The sequence below is a fragment of the Phaseolus vulgaris genome, chromosome 9 (assembly GCF_051622355.1).
Source record: "Phaseolus vulgaris cultivar YP4 chromosome 9, ASM5162235v1, whole genome shotgun sequence".
Lineage (NCBI taxonomy): Eukaryota > Viridiplantae > Streptophyta > Magnoliopsida > Fabales > Fabaceae > Phaseolus > Phaseolus vulgaris.
In genome coordinates, this window is record NC_143506.1 from 25,455,459 (window position 1) to 25,478,621 (window position 23,163).

A 23,163-nucleotide genomic window follows, 5' to 3' on the forward strand; every position below is an offset into this window, starting at 1 on the left:
GTTTTGCACTAGCTGAAGCAAGGGCTCGTTTTGTTCAAAAAAAAATAAAAAAATCTCACATTGCGACACATGTCAAACTTTCTTCTTTCAATAAATATTAATATTGTTTTTTTTTTCAAAAAAATGTGAGAATGCCACGTGTAGAAATTTTCCTGGTTGTGCTCCCTCAAATGTTATAAGTATAGAATTCAAAAGCACGCGCCATTTCTAAATGTCTAATGGTGTTTTCGGGCAAAAATGCTTTCAAATACGATATCTCTAAAGTTTCCGAAATGGTGAAAAGGAGTAAAGGAAGAGGAGAGAAGGGAGGGTGTAAGGTTGAGATGAAGGGTTGCGATTAGGGTTTGAGAGAAAAAAAGAGTAATCAAGTTTCAGAGACAGAGAGAATGGGAAAGCGGAAAAAAAACGCTAGAAATCGGAAATTCAAATTCAAAAGCCATTACCTGAAGGGTGTTCTGTCATTGTTCTGCAACATCTGTTGGAATCGACATTGCACAGCCATTCACGGAAAAGGAAAAACCATGTTCAAAAACCCTAATTTAGTTGCTTTAGAGAGAGAGCTGCGAAAACAGAATGAAAAAGATTGAGGAAAGAGAGAGAATGGGAAAAAAGTGAGTTTTAAAACATTTGGCCGATTTTTTTAGCTAAATCAAGGGCTTGTGTTAAAAAAAAAACAAAAATTTTCACACACGTCAAACTTTTTTCTTTCAGTAAATATTAATATTTTTTTTTAAAAAAAATGATAACACCACCACGTGTAAAAAGTTTATAAGTATATATTTCTTTCTATGTCGTGGTCACTAGTTCTTTCTCTTTTCTTCCCTTGCCACCCCTTGGACTTTTCTAAGTTAGCATTCTCCACTTGTAAGAAGTTAATATTCTGATGAAGCTTTTTTTATACTCAATAATTTCTTTTTCATTTTGGATTGGAATTGTGAAATCCATACGACACTCGGATTATATAATCTAACCGCTTTTTTTTACAAAAAAAAAATAGCTTACAAAGGGTAATTTGGAAAAAAAATTGCAAAATTGTTTTTGAGATGGTTTAATTCGGAAATAAAAAAATTACTTTTGAATTATACTGAAAATAAATTTTGGTTTATTTATTTTAAAAATAAAAGATGATTTTTAAATTATACAATGCAAACATTTTATTTATATAAAAAATACTTAGAGATTATATAATATAGAAGTCAATGTATTCCTTTTATGCGAAACCATCTAAAATACATTTTTATTTTCAAATTATACTTGAATTACAAAATTCAGAAAAGAAAAAGACTTTAAATCAAAAGGGCAAAGTAGAGATTTTCATATTTATTGAAGTGCAAAAGAAAAGTATGGGAGTGCAAAAGAGAAACCCCGTACATTTCAACAAGGATGTTAATATTAGCTCAAAAGTTTGGCAAATGTTCCCTGCACCATATCAATTCTAACATACATCCAATCTGAAATTGAAAATGACAAAATTGTTCTTCAATAATGACGAAAATAACCTTAAAACATATAAGGGTGTAAATAAAAATTACTTCCAAATCCTTTTATCCGAAAATATTCCGGAACACTTTTTTAATTTTATGTTCCAGATCTTTTTATCCAGAATGTATTTTTTCATTTATCCCTAGTTTTGTCTTACCAAGTTGGGACGTTCACTTTTTGCACCCTCGTGATTTCTTCTAGAGGTGTTGCAAATGTTTAAAAAGCGTATGGTTGATTGCGGAGTTTGTAAACATGTTTTGAATTACATTTCTAGATTATGAAATCTACAATGATTTTCAAATTTTTATAGATAAATTCAAAAAAATTCTACAAATTAATTTCTAGACAATTATTCAAAAATACATTATCAATATCTTGAGCATATATAAATCGATAACCAGTTGATAAAAATCAAACTTGATAAAGGCTTCCAAAGCCATCCCAACATGTTATCTTTCTTTTCTATTATTGGTATTGCTGGTACAACAATTTTTTAAATGTCACGGTGTGATTGTTTTGTTGAGTTAGGCTAAATTAAAAGGGGAAAATTATTGTACCTTCACAAAGGACTAAACAAAGATACAAATCATTACATGTGTGTGGTGTTGATTATGTGTGCGACTCTTGCACCACTCTAGGTGGATACGCTCACATTCCTTTGCAGCAATTTCTTTTGTACTTTTATAGTTTTTTTTATTTTTCATTTTGCACTCAATGTTTGGTCATATTCATACGTGATTGTTTTATTTGAAAACTTTATTACAAACACAACTTTAATCTAAATAAATGTGTATATTAGAATAATTATTGTGAAAACTTATAATTTAGAAAAAAAATGAACCGACATCCACCTACTTCCCCTACCACAACTCAAGAATTATGCAGGACAGATTCAGATTATATCCAGAGTCAGCATCATAGCATGTGCAATCCAATCAAACTTGCAAAATAGTTAAGCAGAGCATGTTATTTCTAGAGTTAAATCAATTACACACACATACATAGTATTCAAATTTTGTGTGTCTCTTCTAACGAAATATTAAGGAAGAAAACATGCTATGAATTTAGTTTGAAGAATCATTTTTAGGTAGTCAACAAAACCAAACTAACTAACATGAACTAACTTAGGATGCATGGTTTTTGATTGGGCAATGTTTTTTTTTTTTTTTCAGAAAATGAAAACATAAGAATCTGAATGTCACGTTATGTTACAAAGATAGTCCTTTCTGCGGCTTCACGCCTCTGTTGTGTCTATGTGCCAACTTATTCCTTTGTGTTGTCAATTGTTTGATTTGTTGCTGCTGCTGTGTTCTGACCACTTCTGTTCCCTCTATTTATCATCTCATTTGTTTCTTTGTTGCTCACCATCTAAGGAGGAGGAATTTGCTTGTTTGGATATTCCTATTTCAATGATGTATGTGTAATTAATTGGTTTTATTTCGTTTTCCTGTTTCATTTCACATGTTACAAAATGAATCAGATCCACTGGTAGTGATTGTATCTCTGTAAACTACTCACTAGTGCGTGCGTGTGTTGTGCTCATCATTATGCTGCAATAATAAAAAGTTAAAAACAAACGTTTGTCTAAAACATACAGTTTCAAATGTATTGGGTTTGACATTAAAATGCTCACGAGACAACATTGTTTAGAGTTTATTTTTACATGCTTTCAATAAAGAATTGTTCTAACTGTTATTCATTATTCAGAAATGTATATTAGAAGTGAAGTCGATGTTTTCATTGTTTGAGCTAAAAGAGAAACATTATCTGAAATGAAGTTCAAGTCAAGTAATGTAAAATTATATTATGTTATTAACTAGAATCTTGACCGTTCAATGCACGGGATTTTTTTTTAAAAATTTCACATTTAAATGATAATATTATAATAATTATGGATAATTATATATATTACATTAAATTTGTTTTTCTCACATATAATATATTAAATTATAATATTAGTTATATAATAATTTGTAGGTTAAAATTAAATGAATTAAGAATGATATAAATTAAAAATAGATATACTCGGTAAATTAAAAACACAATATAGAAAAAAATTTAACAATAATTAATAATTTAAAACACTTATAATTATTATTACAAAATGGAGTTTAAGTTTAACTTAATCCCATAAAATTAACTCATGAGGTAAAGTTTGCACCCACTTATATACAATAAATTGTCCTCATATCTAGTCGATGTGGGATCTCCAACACATAAAAATCAAAATTACATCAATTATTACTAAATAATTTAAGAAAAGATAAAATTGACCAAAAACAAAAGTATTATGACAAAAATTATTGATCAATTCAGGATGGTTGTAGAGTCTCTCCTTTGAATATCAGATTTTCATCAAGGCATGTAATGTCACAAAAAGAATTAAATAAGATTTATTAAATACAAAAATAATAAAATACAAGAACTAAATATACCTTTTAGTTGAATATTGTTGATAACAAAATGAGTTTTCTGAATGAAATTTTACTTTGATGTGACTATGTTTAATTTATTTGATAGGTGCAAATATAAATGATATGGTATCAGATACAATATGCATACGAGGTAGTAATGAAGAATGAAAATTAAAAATCATATATTGATGTAGCTGCCTTATTATGCATGTTAACCACATTTTTTTTATCGACAATAAAAAATAAATAAATGTGAACTACTTCAAGGGTGATTCAACCCTTATACAAACATAAAATATTTAAGACACTTCATCTCAACACTCACACCGCCAGACGCCTAGAATTACTAAACCATCCAAACTCAGCCCATACAATCTGAGCTAAAAAATAATTCAAAAAACCATCGTCATACAGACCAAAGGTTCGAGACACCACTCGAAAAAGGAGAACAAACCAGAGAGAGACTTAGATGTAATCCAAGACATAGAAAGTGGTAAACACATTGTTCTAAATACATCAAGTCAAAACTTAAAATTTATAATCGTACATGTATGCATGATTTTGGAAAACATTGTTTGCTTACTTGCTATTATTAAATAAACACTTTCGACATAATACTTATCACATAACGCAACATATGATGGATATCTTTGCAAAAATTACTTGAAAATAGGGTTCAAAATGGGAAAAAGGTAGACCATAAATACTAAAAATAATTCAATAAGCCAAAGATTGAAAACAGAGATTAAGCATAAAAAGGAAAGGTCTTTGACAAAAAAAATATTGAAATACGGTTAAAAATAGATTAAAAGTGAAAACCCTAGGGAGTAAAAAAAAAAACAAAATGACTTCATTCACAATTAAACCCTCAAAACAATGTAAAAAGCAATACGTAAAATAAAAACAAAAGATGTTACCTCGGTGCTTCAACATCCAGGAGTTCAGTTTCACAAACATGGAAATGAAGAAAAACCTATGGAAGTAGCGGTGGCCACGAAAGAATATCAAAATCTAAAATGAGATAATGATTGACGATTAAAAAAAAGAAAAACCTACAATGAAAAAACCAATGCGTAGAAAAGAACGAAAATATCTTACCTCAGTGTGTGAACATTGAGGGGATTCAATTTCACAAAGATGAAAATGAAGAAAAACCCATGGAAACCGGTGGTGATGATAGAAACGCAAAAGACAAAATTAAAGAAAAAACGAGAGAGATAAAGCAAAAAAGAAGAAGTTTTAGAAGAAATGAAAAAGAGAGAAAACTAAAAAATAAAAAAAAAATAGAGAAAAACCATGAAAGGAATTCAAAATGAAAAATAGAACATGTGTAGACATTACACAGTTTCACTTGTCACGCGCATAATACATTTCAGATTTCTATTTTTGTAAAAATTGCATTGTTTTAATTTTAATTTATTTTGAATTTTTTTCTGGTACAGCCATTTATCAAAAGTTTTCGGGTGAATCCCCTCCATTTGTATTTTGTATTATAGATAGATAAGATTCTGCAAGAAGCAAAGTTATGTGAAATGGAACAAAAATATTGGTAATGTGTTAGTTAAGGAAGCATATTGAACACCATTTATAGTTCTGTGTGATGGTATTTTCCTTCCTACTAGACTATTGGAGAATTTCAGCTACAATATTACAACTGTGATTTGATGAATACAAAACAAATCCAGTGTTCTGGCAGGGGGAATTTTAGATGATGGGGGTAAATTTATTGGTCCCCTGGGTCTGGTCTGGTAAAGTTTAGTTTAGTTTGCAGAAGAAATAAAAGTTTACTATATTCCATGCAAGAGACACCATCACTCACTCCAACAACAAAACAAGCCCTGCCAGATTCAGGATCAAAGCAGGCAAAGCAGCGCAGGATCACTCAACAGTCCATTACTTAAATAGCCCACTTTTTGTCCTCTTCGTTTTCATTTCTTGTTTCTACCAGAGTTTAGGAGAGATAGATCCAAGAGCCTTCACTTCTCGATTTCATTCCACTCATATTGCGTCATTTCAAATTATACCACCCGAATGTTTGGTCACAAGATCATTAGTTCATGTTATGTGAAATAATTAACTTCACTTTAGTTATAGTTGTAAGAAAAAATTATTTGACAAAAGCAACAAGTGTGCAGACACAGGTTCGAGTTTCACTGTTTTTCTCTTGTTATTAAAATACAGGGGCACAACATGCATGGATAGCTATCGCTCTCAAATACCAAACATGTTCACATTACGTGTCCAAATTTATTGCTTTGTCGAGTTGTTTGCATCTTGGTATTGTTCAAAAGAAGCAAAAAGGACACACCCTTGTATTATTGTTATTCTGCTTTTCTAAACTTCGTTTATAGAGTGACAAAGAAAGAACATGAACCATGGAAACACCCAACTCTTTCTTTCTTGCGCTTTTCTCTTCTTTTTATGCCTTATTCACTGCAAAAGAGAAAACACCCATTTTAATGCATACAGCAGACAGAGAGAGAGAGACTGAGACAGAGGGGTCCTCTGTGGGAACTTTTCTTTCTTGCACATCAGGCAAACCTTCTCCTTTCGATCTCGCCAACCAAAAATGTATGTTCACTCAATTCCATTCCTTTATCCATCTTTGACTGTCTGTACAGTTATTTAACCCCCACCCCGGTCAAATATGAATCCTCCATACCCATTTTTCTATTCCCTATACCTCTTTCTCTCCTCAACCACAACAAAAGTCATCAAAAAAGAATATCTCTCATCACATGCCCTATGATGCATTTTACATGTACAACCAACTATTGTCACAATCTCTCCCCTCAATAAATAAAAAATAAATAAATAAATAAAGCATCCCCTGCCATGTCTATCATCTACCAGCACCCCCCACTAGTGTTCACTTTTCATTCCATTTGCAATGGCTATGAGAAAAATTTAGCCATCAACTACCAAGGCCTCCCATTTGAGACTTGTATTTAATTTTAGCACCAACATGTTCAAACTTTAAATCGCCAACATTTGCAGCATTCACTGACATGTCCTGATCCTGATGCTAAGGTGTCACCACGCTAAAGTTGGTCCCGTTTCAGTTCCAATTGTCTCTCTCCAAGTATATCTATCATTTGTCCTCCACAAAGATTCTGTGTATGAAATCTCTAAACCTTTTGGAGTATAGCTTGGGATCAACGGCTGAGATGGAGGAGGAATCCACTTGCAGCGACTTGTATGCATGCTCTAGCTTTTTGCTTATATCATAATCTTGAAGAATGTCAATTATGCCAAAGTAGAGGATTACATCAGAGACCTCATCACCACTCTCTGAAGGGGTAGAATTGCTACTTCCAGTACAAGTGTGCTGATCCAATCCAGCTTTACACACTCTCTCAGGTCTGGCAGGCATGTTTGTTCCCAGTCGAATTAGAGGTCCCCTGGAATACCAAGAATCACCACAATTCATAGAAAAATTAGAATTAGAATTCAAATCAAATATTTGCATAATTGGGATATGAACAATAAATTTGTACATTAATTTGGTTAATAAGAAATTTAATAGTTCAGTTTATTTGATAAATCTTAAAAGTGGAAACCCAACTGGTAATTATAGTTTAGAAACAAAAAAAACGTGTATATATTAACAAAACAAGACCAGATTTTTATGTTACCGGCACGCAAATATATATATATATATATATATATATATATATATATATATATATATATATATCCCAAGCTTCAAAAGTACTAACAACAGCCACTGCTTTATCAATATCACAATCGCGAGTCAACTAACAACTAGCTTTGCAAACAAGGTTTTGCCCTTCTCAGAAAAATCAAACGACCCCACCAGCATTTGTTGTCAATAAAACTACCTCCAATTTTGCCATGATAACTCAAGTCATTTTCTGTCCATCTCCACCAACAGAATCGTATTCCAAAAAGGAGATAACTAGCAAGTCACCTACTCCTAAATCACAAATGGAGAGGGGCTAATTTATTTGCAATTGCTTTGTTTCTACATGACTTTGTGACCATATAGACTTACCTATTTGCATGCGTATGGGCCATATTGACAGTTTAAGACAGAAGCATTTTGCTTCTGTTTGTTTTATGACTGGGTCCAGACAGACTACGGCTCGAAGAACATGGCACATGCATGCAAACAAGTCATAGAAGTGAAAGCTATGGCTACCAATGGGTGTAAGTATCAAGAGACTAATAAAGGTATATCCCCACTAAACCATCTCTGGTCATGAAATATTGCAACTTAGAATGGTCCATCTTTACCCGAAGCAAATTCCATTAATTGACTTGGAATGGTCCATCTTCAAGAAATGAGGGGCTGGATTGGCATTCACATGACCACTCAAGCTAATAATAGAACTGCACAAAGATCTCTAAAATCCCTAAATATTGTCCTTTTTTTGGGAATATAAATGAAAAATTCAAGGAGGACAATAATTTCTGTTCGTTTCCATAACTTCATAGGAATTTATTCATCATGATGAAACAACAAAAAATGTCAGATACTGTGGATTAAGGGTAAAGGGCATACCGGCCTATGGGTATCCACTTCGTATCCTGTATATCATCATTTTGCACGTCTCTCTTGCCTGCCATACCCATAAATTCCACAGATTTTTTACCTCTCGGACCCAATCAATTAATCCAAATGAAAAGAAACACAGAACTACGAGGAAGTAAGAAGAGGCGTGTACCCGAACACAACTCATTCGTTAAAGTCTTCACGTCATCAACTGAGCTATCATCACGAAAATGAAGGCCAATCAAAAAACTGTAATCCATTATTCCCTCTGCTTCCAAGAATTCACAGTCTCTATCAAGTTGCCTGAGCAGAAGTCATCACAAGAGACCAACTTTAAGAGCATAGAAAATGTTAAAAGTAAAAGCAATATGTAAAACCCTGGCAGCAGATTCTGTACCATTTTAGCTCTTGAAACCAAGACTGTTCCAGGCGGAAGACAAAACAAAGATCAAGGTCTTTAAGAGTGGTAGTCTCATCAATCTCCTCGCGGGGTTTATCGGTTGTTCGACCATGAGAAGAACCTTTGAGATCAAACCTTTTATGGATCCGATACTCCGAGCAAAATACATTGCCCATCACAATAAACCGAGTCTGTTTTTCACAGCATAATTTACAAGTGTTCATCTCGTTGTAATTTGTTACAAGTATTCACACACAGTAAACCAGTAGAGAGCAAAGTTCAAATAAGGTAAGTTCATACAAACCTTTTGACCTCCAATCGGTTTGACACAGTGAACCCCCAGAAATTTTGTTACCAGCGAATTCTTGTACTGACACACATGTTGATAGTAACTCGGAAGCATCCTGATGAGCACCTGACATGGCCACCAACTAATTATTGAATGGTGAATACCCACAGAAAAAAAAGGACGGTGGCAAAGAGCTGAAAGTGAGACCTCACCGTACTAAATATAGGTTTTATGGTTTTCTTTCTCATAAAATTGAATGCATCTTAAAGTCTAGTTAAGGCTAGCAACTAACCTTGACTTCAGACTTCTTCAAGGTTTTGATAATGAACCGGTCGTCCTGAGTGAGGTAAAAGAAGCTTCCACTTTTGCCAGGAGAAGACATCGCCCTTAGTGTGTCATTGCCGCAAATAGCAAGCATGTAATCCGCAGGATCTATTCCAAATAATTCCCTTAGATGTCTAAATGCCCACCAAGACATAGCCATAATTAGTCCACACAGCACCAATCAAATAAAGTTCACAGAAAAAGAACATGTCCATTAGTGCATACCTGAACACCACAGGACAGTAATCTTTCCACCTAAAGTCCACAGACTGATGAGGAGGTGTAAACTTAGAGCCCTCCGGAGGGAACCTCGTCCAGAACTTCTCCTTGGGATCAAAATCCCCAGGCCTAAGCCCTTGCAAAATCGAAGCATGCTTTCCAACAGAGTATCTACACAGAAACAATTCAGTCTCAAAGGGATGTATCTACTTAAATTAAACAACGAATGTAGGTAAAATCAAAGTAAATACCTAATACCCAGTTGAAGATTAAGCATGAAATCATAATTCTTGTGCCCTTTGGAAACAGTGTGACCAGGCTTCTTAACATCCCCGTCAACAGAACCACAAGGAATCCTCTGGAACTGCACGCTCTCACACCCTGTACCTCTTCCACCATTCTCGCACCCTGTGACTCCTCCACCACTCTCGCACCCTGTGCCTCCTCCACCACTCTCACACCCTCCACCACCATAAAACACAGAAGTCTCCACAATGTCACAGGTGATATCCCCAGCCTCACCATCAAGCTCCCAAATGCAAATCCTGGGAAAACTCACACTCTTGGTGCTGTGGTTGTTGTTGTTGTTACAACACTCATCCACCGACACACGTTTCTCATTCACAAACTCCTTCCCCCAATTCCCAGAGGAGGTGCTCCCATCCCGCCACGTGAACACGCCTCTCCCTTTGGGAACCCCGTTCTCCCAACACCCCTCGTAACGGTTCCCGTTCTTCCACACCAACACGCCCTTCCCGGAGATGGCGCCGTTCTTCCACTCCCCGACGTACTCGTTCCCGTTGCGCCACGCGTACCTCCCCTCCCCCTCCTGCAGGTTGCACCGCCACCACCCCTCGTACACGTCGCCGTTCGCGTACCGCTTCTCCCCGAACCCGTGCTTCCGGTCCGAGATCCACCCGCCGCGATACGTGTCTCCTTCGACGCCGACGAAGGTACCGTGGCCGTGCATCCTGCCCGCGGCGAACTCGCCCTCGTAGGTAGCGCCGGAAGGCCACGAGAAGCGCCCCTTGCCGCTCGCCTTTCCCTTCCTCCACTCTCCCTCGTACATGCACCCGTCCGACCAGAGGTACTTGCCGCTTCCGTGCGGCGCGTTTCCCGACAGGCTGCCGCTGTAGATGTCCCCGTTGGGCAGCGCCCTCTCCACCGCGCCGGGAGACACGCGGCGCGTCCTTGTGGGACGGCGGCAGGGCGGCGGCGGCAGGAGGAGCTGGATGTCCTTGGTGGTCGTGTTGTTGTCCTTTTGTTGGTCCGACAGTGTGAGCAGCGTCTCTTGCATTTTTGCTTAGCTCCTCCTGAAGACAGCCTCACATTTCAAATGCCGTTGCCAACTCTCTAACGGTAATAATGCTGCTCTTGCTGTCACCAATGGAAGAGAAGAGACTATAGAGAGAACCAAGTGACAGTGCTTTGGGAAAAGAGAAATAAAAACCAGAGAAGGAACACAGAGAAAGTGGTTATGGTTATGTTTATGGTTATTGTTATAGTTATGTTATGGTTAAGGCCTAGGAACATTGCCATACCAACCTCTTCCTCTTCCTCTCTTTTATTTCTATACCAAACACCTCCATTACCTTTTCTCTTCTTTTCCTTTTCCTAACATTTCTAATTTACCTATTTCATCTTAATCTTCTCTTTAAAACATTACAATTTTTTTTTAAATCTAACATTAATCATAATGTTAGGACCAATATTTATTTATGTTGGAAATTAAATTTGTTTTAAGCTAACTTCACACCACATAACTCAAGCTTAATTTAATGTAAGAAATTGACCTCAAATTTTAAATGCATTTTAATACAATAAATCACATTTGAGTTGACCTACTATTTCTGAACTTTGCATTCTGCAAGAGCCAAATGACCTCTGATAGGAATATACAAATTACCAGGTACCAATATAGAATGAAAAACAAAAACTATATAAACACTTTCAACACCAACTTTTGTTTATAAATTAATCAAACAATCATAGATGATGATGATAAGTTTATATATATATATATATATATATATATATATATATATTTAAATGTGACAAGTTTGAACCCACCATAGAGTATTTTGAATTGAAGCATGGTTTTTGTTGTTTTGTAAGAATATAAAAGAACTACACTTACTTAACAACTTATAAATGTGTGTATGTTTTGATATTAATTATTATCACTTGGCGCATCATATAATGGAAGTGAAGCATTGAATTGTTTGGAGAAAAAGGAAAAAGTGGTGTGTTGGTTTGATTTGTAACTTTGATCTGGGATAAAAAATGAAACAAAACATATCTCATCTTCCATATTTGTTGCAATGATTTCTGGGCCACAACACAAGGTGGCATCAAACTCAAGAAACTAGATCTAATGACTTGGAAATAAAATAATGTTATCAACTAAGCACTTTTTTGCTTAAATCAATCACTTGGAAGGGGACAGTTGACCACATAACATGTTTTCTTAAATGTATTCCACAATTGCTTCACTTTTATCCATTAACTCATTATTTAACAATATTTCTATGTTTTGTTTACAAACAATTTTTTTAATTCAAATAATTATAAAATATTTGAAATGTTACTTTTTGTATGTGATTACTTTTAGATATGAGAGATTCTACTGTGTGTATTTTATTAAATAATAGAACTAATTTAATTTAATGCAAGACACAATTACTTAATTAAAAATAACACCAAAATAGTTATAACAAATTTATATAATGGTATATATATTGTTGTAGAAGTATGACTTTTCTTTCTAAATATAGTATTTTGAAATGATAGTTGGATAAACAAATTATTTATTTAAAGTCAACACATATTTAATCTCTTATATGTCTTTCTTATTTTGATAATGTATTTTGATATTTTAAAATTCAGTATTCTTATCATGATTCTTACTAATATGATGACATGGAATAGTTACAAATTATTTTGTCTTTACAAAAGTTTTGATATTTGCTAAAAAAATCAATCTCTTACAATAATTTTAGCAATTAATTATATTTTGTAAGTCTTGTAAAAAAATTATTCAACAACTTCTTAAAAAAACATATATACTATACTAAATTTATCCGAGCACATATCCTAGATTATAATTTATTTTCTACTTCTCATTAATGATAGGTCCACAATTAGAGCTATAGAATTATACAATAATGTTTTATTTTTTTTCTTCCATTACATTGACCATCTTATATCTTAGACTTATTTTTCTATCTTTTTTTTATCGCAGAAGCTTTTGAATATATTTTCTATAAATACAATTTTTGTTGTAATAATCATTGTTTTCAGCCATGAGCTATTGTATTTGGTCACGTAATCAAATAGGTTATTCTTTTTTTTATATTATTACATAGACATATTGCGAACTAAATTGGATATATATTGTATGTGAAGTGATGGTATGATTTTGTAGTTTTACACATAACTAAATTATTAGAAGTTATATTTATAAATTTTGTACTCAGAAAAACACGTTTGAAATAATAAAAATGAGATTTGGAGAGTGTAACAGTAATCTTTATATTAATTTTTTTTTATTAAATAAGACTAATTTTAGAGACAAAAATTAATTAATCACTATATTGATAATTTATATAATTAATTAGATATAATTTAAAAACTATTTATTAATAATAAAAATTATTTTAAATACTAATATTTTTTTAATTTTTAAAATAGTATATAAATTAGTTAATATGTTGATTAATTATATTTTATCTTTAAAATTAGTCTGTATTTAATTAAAAAAAATTAGTGTTATATGATTTTTCTTAATCCAATTTTTTAGAATTTGTTATCATTAACTTTTTTAAATATTTTTGTATTTTTTTTAATAAATTTGTTATCACTTTTCTTTTACACATGATTTATTTCATATATAAACGTCATGGTCCTTCTGAAATATAATTAAGAATTTATTATTTATTTTCCTAATTAAACATTTTTAAATGAATATATTTAATCTCTAATCTAAATTTTGATTTATGAAAGTCCTTTAACCCTTTCTTTGTTATCATTTTTAGTATTTGTTGTTAACAATGCTAACTTATAATCATGGTGATTCAATAGTCTTCAACAATGATGATTGGGTTGTCAATATTACTATTACATCATCTATTAACTCTAGTGGAAATTAAAAGTAATAACAAAAAATATTCAGAGACTTGACCAATATCAAAATCTAGATTAAGGATTAAAATTAAAAAAAAGTTAAAGGGTTAAAAAAAATAGTAAACACCCTAATTAAAAAATGAACGTCTTTTGTGATGAATATATAAATCATATACAGTTTATCACTTTGAAAGAACATCCTCTTTTAACTTTACTTCCATTAATAGTATATCAGAAAGTATTTTGTCAGATATAGATGTTTGAAGAAATATTTTGCTTTACAAATGTTTATTTTTCAGGATGAACAGATTGAATTAGGTTTGGAAACACGCAACTGAACAAGAAATCATCAAGTGGGATAGGTGTAGACAAGTGGTTGCATCTTTTTGCCCCCACTTTTAACTTGTTATTTGTTCTTCTCACAGCACAAAATACTGTGAACATTCTATTTTGTTTCCTTGACATGTTCTGATACAACAATCTCAAGGATCACGGGAATAGCCGCTTAATCTTTTGGAAGCTGCTATACATAAAAGATCAATGTTTCTCCCTTGTTTGTTAATGCTCTTTAACAAGATTTTTCACACAACTACCCCATCTTTCCAGCGAATAAAAACGACAAATAAATACAAGATTCTAGTCAATTGTGTTTTCTAATGCACGCGCAGCATTTTCTCTGTCCCTTGTGGTGGACTACTTAGTAAATTTAAGTTGCACCAAATTGGAATAAACGTGTGTAAACAGTTAAACATGTTTCAATGGATAATCAGAATAAGCATTAAAATAGGAGCATGTTCATTTAATGAGTTTTCATTCTTTTCCACATTCTGGAATGTTGTGACATTGAAATGATTAGGATAGCAACTATGACTTTCATATAAAGCTCCACATCATCCCTTCTAAACCCAACTTTGAAACAAGCATCTGACAGCAAGAAAAGTTGTTGTTGTTGTTGCCAGTTGGAATAGGGAAATGGGAGGTTGCCTTGTTGAGAAGAAGTTGTTTCTGTACATATATGACTGTACACAAAGCCATTAATCAACCATATCTGTTGAATGCTAAAAAAGTTGTGATCATAAATATGGTTACGAATGTATATTTTGATCAAAAGGGCGAGGTGGTAGGGGGAGTAGGTAGAGATCTCAGGTAAAAAGAGATGAAAATTTATGGATTTGGGTTAACATCAGTATCGGTTGAGACTTGACCAAAAATGTCAGGACAGGATTCCCAGTTCCCCTTTTCCCTACTCTCCCAGTACCCTCCAGTATAACGGTAAGAGCTGCTGCCTTTTTCCTTAGCAAACCACCTTGGTTTCCAACCCTTTTCTTGCATCTTTCGTGCCTGCAATTATGGAGAGTCTCTTGTTTATTAATGAATGAGAGCACATTAACCAGCACAACATCATGCATTTCATTACAGGAGGGTCCAATAATGCAACAATTGTACCTGCCGCTGTCTTTGTTCCAGTCGCAACTTTTCAGAATTGGCCATTTCATGCTGTCCATTCTCCAAACACCTTTGATCAGGTCTTAGCCTTGAATCTGTCGGTGGCAACTTCTCCTGTTTGTTAACACAAAATGTCAGAAATAAGTACTGACCAACAACATAATTTTAATGCGTTATTGATGTGATTTTCCATTAAACTGCATGATTATTTACTATCTGATGAGTTTTTGACTAAATTGTAATGATTTTAAATAAAAGTCATTTTATGCTTGGATGTTTTTAAACAAAGTACTATAAACCTTTTATGGAACGGAAAAGCTATTTAAAATCATTTTTCAGTGCACAATCAATTCTTTAAACCGAAACTATAGATGTGAATATTTAGTTTGAACATCGTTACCCTGTATGTTATTGTGAGTTTGGATGTGTTTTTGGATTAGAATTGGAAAATCGGTTTTGTAAATTTCAATGTGCAATTGCGTGATTCATACTCGCCTTTAGTCCAGGTGTGATTTCATTGAGTGTAATAGCAAATTGTGTGAAGTTATATCTTGTCTGGTACTCCGGTGGCGGGCTCCTCTTCCACAGAAGATGTGGTTTTGATGACTCATTGGACCCTTTTCCTTTCCCAAAACTCCCCCCAATTGCGTAGTGCAAACTTTCATCCCACTTCCCAATTAGAGTTGCTACTGTTCTACCTTTCTTATCTTCCACTATGCCGTGAATCTGCAGCAGAACTTAAATTACAAAGCATAAGTTACATAATATGTCTATGGACTATGCTTAAGAAAATAATGTAACTCATAATGTAATCTTATATTTCTCTTTAATCTATGAAAATGATAAAGTGGGCATCCACTGTCAAACTAAAACTGACATGAAGTCATTTGATTCAATCCAGAAGAAATGTTGAAGAATCTGTAACATTAGATTCATATTTGGTAATTGAAGTCGAATAGGGACATTGGTATAAGTCGATTGAAATTAAAATTACTTCGCGTGTTTAACTTCCTAATTATCATTTATAACAAACAATGAATGGAGTCAAAAACCATGTACAGTTTTTATCTTTTTGTACTTTTGGGGTGTTGCTTAAATATTTTACTTTTCACTCGTGCCCTTTTCTTCTCGACTTCAATTTCCTCGGAAAATTTCTTTCAGAGGCAAGTGTATCAGTAAAATGTTTCCTGAAAAATCCTCCGAGTATTATACTCTCTGTTCGTCAATCTCTAAAGATTTCTGATAATAAAAACACGTAGGGAAGTTTCGGAACCATAACATGCTGCAACAAGTTGAAGAGGGGAAGGAGAACAAGGAATAGCATAGGTTGGCAATTACTAAACTAATACTAATATAATTCTCCGACTTGAAATGCAATTTTTGCCCGAAAGCCACAAGTGGCACACGTCATAGTACGAAAAAATGTAACACATTTTGATGAATACATCACCTAAAAGGAACCAAATAAAAACATAAAAATAAGATATGAGAAAGGGCACCTGGTGAGGGTTCCTATCAATGATTGACTGCTCCTTGAATTTGATCTTACATAAATAGTCACTGTTCCCCTCTAGGCGCATTGTACCATAATGGTCGCAGTAGAGTTTTCCTAAAATGAGGTTGTAAATGGATGTTGTTACCTGGTGATAGAAAATGAATTAGCTAATATTCAGAGTGTATTTTGGAAAGAGATTGACAAGTACTAGTGCTACTAAATACATTCATGTAAAAAACTATATATACCTTGCTCCAATGAATAATTTCTCCATCATCAAATTCCACTGTCAATACACCAACAGGGTCAAGCTGGATTGAACGACCCCAAAATTTACTTTTTAAACTGACGTCACCCCAGAATTTCCAGCCCCTTCCCTCACAATGGCATGCTACAACCATGGGGTGATGACTGACCTATCTCAAGATGAATAGCGTTAGCCTTTTTCTTTAAACCACTAGCACTTTACACAAGAAAAAATAACACGCCAAGCTATTGATAAGCAAGTCTATGGCTTATTATCATGAAACATTATAAATGGTTTGGAGTTATATGAATGAAAATATGAGCCCCACAAATGTTAGAAGAGAGACATTGTTGGACAGGGAATGGTAAAGTGAGGCATTAATGTTAAGGGGAAAGGTGTGTGAGAGTGAGAAGTGGATGATTGTAATGTATGACCTGTAAGGAGAGAGAGATTTCAGGACAACTTTGTTTTATGTTAATAACATAAATGTTTACAGAAAGGGACAAAAAGTAAAAGAATAATTGAAATATGCAAATTTAAGAAAGGTAATAAATATAGTAGGGAAAGGGTAGACTAGTAGAGTATTCAATAATTTATGGTTTACCCGTTTAGAAAAAGAAGAAAACATATCCAAATTAATTTTTGTATGAATAATACTTTCAATACTTGTATTCGTGTTTAATGGATACTTATATATTCGACCTGAATTAATCACCTGTGTTTTGATCAACAAAAATATGTTCCTCTTTTTAATGTTTTATTTTACATATTGCATACGGACATGCGTACTATTTTATGGCTTGTAATTGGATGATAGTATAATAGTTTTCGATTGTGGAAGGCACACATTATTTATTCATATTTTTGAAGAAAAAGGAATCTTAAAAAAAAAATATATACACACACGTGCCATGGCATGAAGGGTTCCCTTTCAAGCAAAAGAAACTGACGAATTAGCGACGTGCTATCCAATGGTGGATCTTTTACTGTATATATAATCTTTTCCAACAAGTAGAATGGACGTGTACATGTCGCATTTTTCATCAACAGAATGATACTGATATACAATTGTACCTTCTCAGAGATAAAGCGAATGCCTTTGTCTGGGTAATCTGCTTCATATGTCTCTCCCAACAGTGGATTAAAAGGTTTGCAACTTCTACCTTTGGTGCTAGCATATGCCGAAGCTGCAAATCCAGCTACATACACCATCCTCTTCACACCATCACCCTGTGCACAATAAGTAGCATGCATGTGAAAAATCTCACACATAACAACTCCTTAGTGAATTATGACATTGACTATATAAATTATCTACTAAATAACAAGAGTTAACAAACTAACCATTTTGCCCCATTCATAAGCTTGGTCTAGAAGGTAAGAGTACTCAACATCTTCAAAACATTTCTGCAGTGAGGAGAGAGGCTCGTTAAAGTAAACTGGAAGACAAACTTTTGTAAGATCCTTCCCGATATTATCTTTTATGATTGACCATAGACTGACGCTACTTTCTTTCTCAGTAGGATCGGGCAACCTCTTTCGTCGCTTGATATGAGGATAGTTAAATCCTACAGATCCGGGTGCCTTTTCATCACATTTCTCATTTGGACCAGTCTCATCCTGCTCAGAATCATGGCAGGATCTCACGGGATCAGAGTCTGTTGATAGAAAATCATATGAATCAAAGAATGCCTCGTCGTCATCATCTGAAGCATCGAGCCTATCGTTCTCATCAGAAGAGTCATCCCCACTTCCCTCTGTCACAATCATAATAATTCGTCATGTTTAAAATTGATGAGAAATGACCACACATTCACTAACTGCATGCACCTACTAAGAGATACCAAGAGAACAAAAAAGTGATACACGTAATTCAACAAAATAAACAGAAGAACTCAGGGAGAAAAAGGAGGTCGAAGAGGCATACAAGTAGTGGCATAATATCTTTGCTAAAAACTGTTTGCGAAAAAGTAAAAGTACTTCGTTTATATAGCCCCTAGGGAGAAAACACAGTAAGTGAAACATGATGTTTTTGTATATTTTAGTGTACCAATGCAAAACTATATGACGAAGAGGAGTCAAAGCATAACACTAGACATGATTTTTTGTAGGGGGCTTGCCCCTTATTACCAAAATGGATATAGTTTTTTAAAATATTAAAAGTCGGGTTAAGACACGAGTTCTTAACGGATCACTTTTTTAAATACTAAGGTTGGAGAAATAGTGTATATATAATATTTTGAACTAAAATTCTTAACACAATTTTAAGATAAGTTGAAGATGACAAACAAAAGGCATGCTTACCGTGAGATTCATTTTAATAATTTTAACTATATGATCGACTAAGTACGAAGAGAAAGCAGCAATTATATGAATAACGATGAAGTTCAACATTCACTAGTCTTATATTTCCCTATTACTTCAATGAACAAGAGCTCTAAGACATAACTGAGTGCACTAATTTCATGCACGTACCGCTATATTTTTCTTGCATTGATGGATGGGTATCTGCTCCATCCTTTGATTTTCTCTGGCTTTCGATAAGTGTGTTCTCCAAATCAACTTTCTCCGACTAAATATATAAAAGAATCAATGTCATTATTACAAATATGCTTTGGTTAATTCACACTAACGCAGCAATGAAGTGATACCTCTAACTGGCGTAACGTGTCCATTAGTAGCAAATGCTTGTGCTTGAGAGCCACCATTTGCTTCTTCAACTGAGCGAACTCGAATTTCATGATTTCCTCGCATTCCCAGATTGTAGCTTCACTCACACCCTCTTCTAAAATCCTCTCTCTCAACTTATCAGTGGAAATAGCCACTGATGCCATGGGTGAGAAAATCTCTGCACTGGGCATGCGAGGATACATGTCCTTCACTGCCATCATTGCATCCACCCACATTGCTCTATCTTCCTTGCTCTCCGCCCTCAAATGCAGCCTCTTCTTCGTCCCCGTCCACACAGAAAACCTCCTCTTATCTGACCTATTCTCTCGCACCGAACACACCTACAAATGTATAAAATGAACATGAAAAACAAAGGTACAACACTGTTGAACCACTGAAGCATTAACTTCACTTCAGTTTGAAGAACACTGACAACACGGTCTCAGAAGCTTAAGTAGTTAAATAAAGGAATATATAATTTTTAGATATCTCACTTTTTCAAAGTTTAAGTGTGTATTGGAAGAAACTAATAGATAAATTCAGGGTAAATTAACCACAAAGCTATTTGTTGTTTCTAAAATTCCCAGTTCAATTCACATTAATTCAAGAGTGTTGATACTTTGAAATAAATGTTTTTATTGTTTAGAGTGTCAAACCATCTTTTTCCTTAATTCAAACACACACTAATTAACTCATTTTTTTTTCTTTTTTTCTATTACATTATATCATCATCTATTGTACTTTATTTATCTCTGCTGTTTTTGTAAATAAAATATTCAACACAACCTATTTATATATTAAATATTTTTTAGTTTCTCTTACTTTGTGTTGACTACTAAAATAATGTTAAATAATTTCATCCAAAATTATTGAAGGAATTAATATCTAAAATCAATTATCTTAAAATAAATAAAATGATGACATCGTCATCTTGAATGGGACTAAGGATAGCAAAAATATCCTTGAACGGGATTTAGCGGACATAAATTGGCAAGGTATACAACACATGTATGTTTAATAGTAATGTATATTTTTAATAGATATATGAAAATAATAAGAATAACTATTTTAATTATATGTTTATTAATTAGAGGATATATATGTAAATATAAATATTTTTCTATTTGTCAGATAAATATTTTTATATGAATAATTTTCTAAAATTAAGTGATTAAAATAAGGTCATTGATGAAGAAATTATTAACAATTTATATTTTTTATTTGAGCTTATAAATTAAAGTTGTTTTTAAAGAGATAATTATATGAAACTTATATTCTGTTGTCTACTTTAATTAAATTTGTCTTTTTCAAAAGAATATTTTTTTATACTAATACTTTATATTATTTTATTTAGATTATATTTTTAAAATTAATTTTTAATTGAAGTCTGTATTTCAAATATTTACATACTCGTCTAAAATAGGCAGGTTCTTTTTATATAATTTTGTTAATCCAAACTGAGTAATAGAGATTTATATATATAAAAAAAACATAAAGCAACCAATTCAACAAAAAAAATAGAGCTACTTTATCAATTGATAAATTAGGTCTTTAAAATATTCAATTTAATGAATATTGTCATGAACTTAATAATATTTCATTAATGAGAAATCTCTATGTCTTAACAATTGTGTGCATATTTCAATTTCAATAAATAACTTGTAGTTAAACTCTTGATCACGTGTTTCAGATTATTAAACTTGATTATTACATGATTTCGATGATAAAATAAGGTAACCGTTACAAATGATCTTCTTCCTAAGCATAACATAATTTGATTATTAGGGTTAAAGAGAGAGAACTAACCATAAGATGGATTTCGCTGACGGGTTTGCGGTCGCGGGAGGGGCAGTGGCGGTGGCTATTGATGCGGCGGAGGGACTCCTCGCCGATGACCATGGAGCCGTTCTCGACCTCGCGATTGAGGACGAGCTTGTCGGGGCCGTGGATCTTGTAGTAGGAAAGCACGCCGTCGTGGAGGACGAACCAGCGGGGGCGCCACCCGCGCCCGTAGTTCACCCACTTGTGAAGGATGCCGGAGATGCCGTTCCCGATAACGTCGCTGAGCATGACCTCGCCCCGCGTGGTGGTGCTCTGGCGGGTTAAGCGCGCGGAGGCGGAGCGCTGCACTGCGCGGGAGGCGGAGGGGCGGGTGTGGCTGCAGGTCGAGAGCGAGCGGAAGCGCAATGCAGGCGGATCCATGGATTGGTTCTCGGAAGTGGATCCGGGTTGGCAAGGGATTGGAGCGGGTTTGTTTCGGTTCAGTGATCCGCGGAAGGAATTCATTGGAGAATTGAATTGGATAGGGTTGGGATGAAGATGATGAATATGTGAATGAATGCATAAACGAAGAGTTGTGCTGTGAACGAAGAGTTGTGCTGTGAACGAAGACTTTCTCTTTCTCTTTCTGTTGTGTTATGGTTACCGGGGCAGCGTTCTTAGCGGCCACACCACCATGCAGGGGTGGCTCGTAGTGAAAATCGCCATTTGAGAAAAAAAATAATTAAATCGTCATTCAACGAATAAGACAAAAAAAAATAGAATTAAATAGTTTAACTTATAAATTATATTATATAAGAATGTTTATTTTTAGTTGTTTTCACCCTCAAATTATGCTAATCGTTTATTTTTAATCGATACAAATGCATGATTTTTAACAATTATACGTTCCTAGTAAATTCTATATAGATTTTAATTTTACATTATATTATCGATTATCAGTTTATTATATTTCAAGGTATGTATGCTTTCTTATGATCGATGTTTCTGATTTCAAGTCTAAAAGAACACCATGTAGAGAACACGATCCTTGATTGGGACGAAAATGTCAGCAATCGTTAAAAAAGAGAATGATTTTTAATATATTATCATAAACTTCTATAATAGAACTTCATTACATATAAAATTAAAATTAAAAATAAAATAACATATTAGGTTTGATAGAAAAGAAATAAATTGTTAAAGATTGTTTGGCAGAGAAGATGAACATAATAAAAGGACTATTGAAAAAAATTACTATTTTACTCCATTAATTTTAGATTATGTTATATAAGATGAGGGATAAAATAAGAATCTCGTTAAATAAAATAAATCATACATTTTTATTTTATTTCTTACTTGACCAAACCATCAACATTAATTTATTTATTTTTATTTCATTGTAATTAAAAAGAATGATAATTTTGATATTTTTATTTCTTTTCTAGAAAATTACACTGAAACTTTCTACGACTTTAAACATAAAATGGTTTGTCCTGGATTGTAATTTGAAATATTGATAAATTTAACTAAGATTAAGTGAGATATTGTGATGCACTTGTGGTAATCATTTATATCCAAGCATCCATCCATCAAAAGTCAAGTAAATTCATCCAATCAAATATTTTAAAAAACTATACCAACATTATTATTATTATTATTATTATTATTATTTTTCAGTGTGATTTAAGGAGATTTTTTTTATCAAATTTGTAAAATTTCACAGCTAATTACTAAAATAAGTATTTTTTTAAAAAAAAATATTAAAATGAATAAGTCAT

The 23,163-nt window shown here is 33.4% G+C and overlaps 2 protein-coding genes across 2 annotated transcripts; both read right to left on the reverse strand.

Annotated features, from left to right (window-relative positions):
• Positions 1-6,123: 6,123 nt before the first annotated feature.
• LOC137821088 (phosphatidylinositol 4-phosphate 5-kinase 2) lies at positions 6,124-11,274 on the reverse strand. The gene is made up of 8 exons (XM_068625513.2): positions 9,896-11,274; positions 9,651-9,815; positions 9,394-9,559; positions 9,117-9,227; positions 8,810-9,003; positions 8,585-8,715; positions 8,422-8,479; positions 6,124-7,297 (listed from the first exon to the last, which is right to left on the reverse strand). The coding sequence occupies exons 1-8, from the start codon at positions 10,939-10,941 to the stop codon at positions 6,988-6,990; spliced, it is 2,181 nt and encodes a 726-aa protein (XP_068481614.1). The 5' UTR covers positions 10,942-11,274; the 3' UTR covers positions 6,124-6,987.
• A 3,656-nt stretch (positions 11,275-14,930) lies between these two features.
• Positions 14,931-22,101, reverse strand: LOC137823028 (oxysterol-binding protein-related protein 1A). Its single transcript, XM_068628097.2, has 10 exons — positions 21,431-22,101; positions 19,606-19,965; positions 19,430-19,526; positions 18,299-18,711; positions 18,029-18,184; positions 16,956-17,123; positions 16,712-16,852; positions 15,708-15,938; positions 15,213-15,326; positions 14,931-15,107 (listed from the first exon to the last, which is right to left on the reverse strand). The coding sequence occupies exons 1-10, from the start codon at positions 21,908-21,910 to the stop codon at positions 14,931-14,933; spliced, it is 2,337 nt and encodes a 778-aa protein (XP_068484198.1). The 5' UTR covers positions 21,911-22,101.
• Between the last annotated feature and the right edge of the window lie 1,062 nt (positions 22,102-23,163).

Bases quoted from the DNA above. Each gene is read 5' to 3' on its own strand.
- LOC137821088 (XM_068625513.2), bottom strand. From the start codon at position 10,941: ATGCAAGAGACGCTGCTCACACTGTCGGACCAACAAAAGGACAACAAC. The intron at 9,004-9,116 runs GTTTGTATGAAC...TGTGAAAAACAG, and splicing joins AACCGATTGGAGGTCAAAAG to ACTCGGTTTATTGTGATGGG. The intron at 7,298-8,421 runs GTATGCCCTTTA...TTGGTATTCCAG, and splicing joins AAGTGGATACCCATAGGCCG to GGGACCTCTAATTCGACTGG.
- LOC137823028 (XM_068628097.2), bottom strand. From the start codon at position 21,910: ATGAATTCCTTCCGCGGATCACTGAACCGAAACAAACCCGCTCCAATC. The intron at 18,712-19,429 runs GTACGTGCATGA...TGATTGTGACAG, and splicing joins AATGCAAGAAAAATATAGCG to AGGGAAGTGGGGATGACTCT. The intron at 15,939-16,711 runs GTGCCCTTTCTC...GTTCTGCTGCAG, and splicing joins TTGATAGGAACCCTCACCAG to ATTCACGGCATAGTGGAAGA.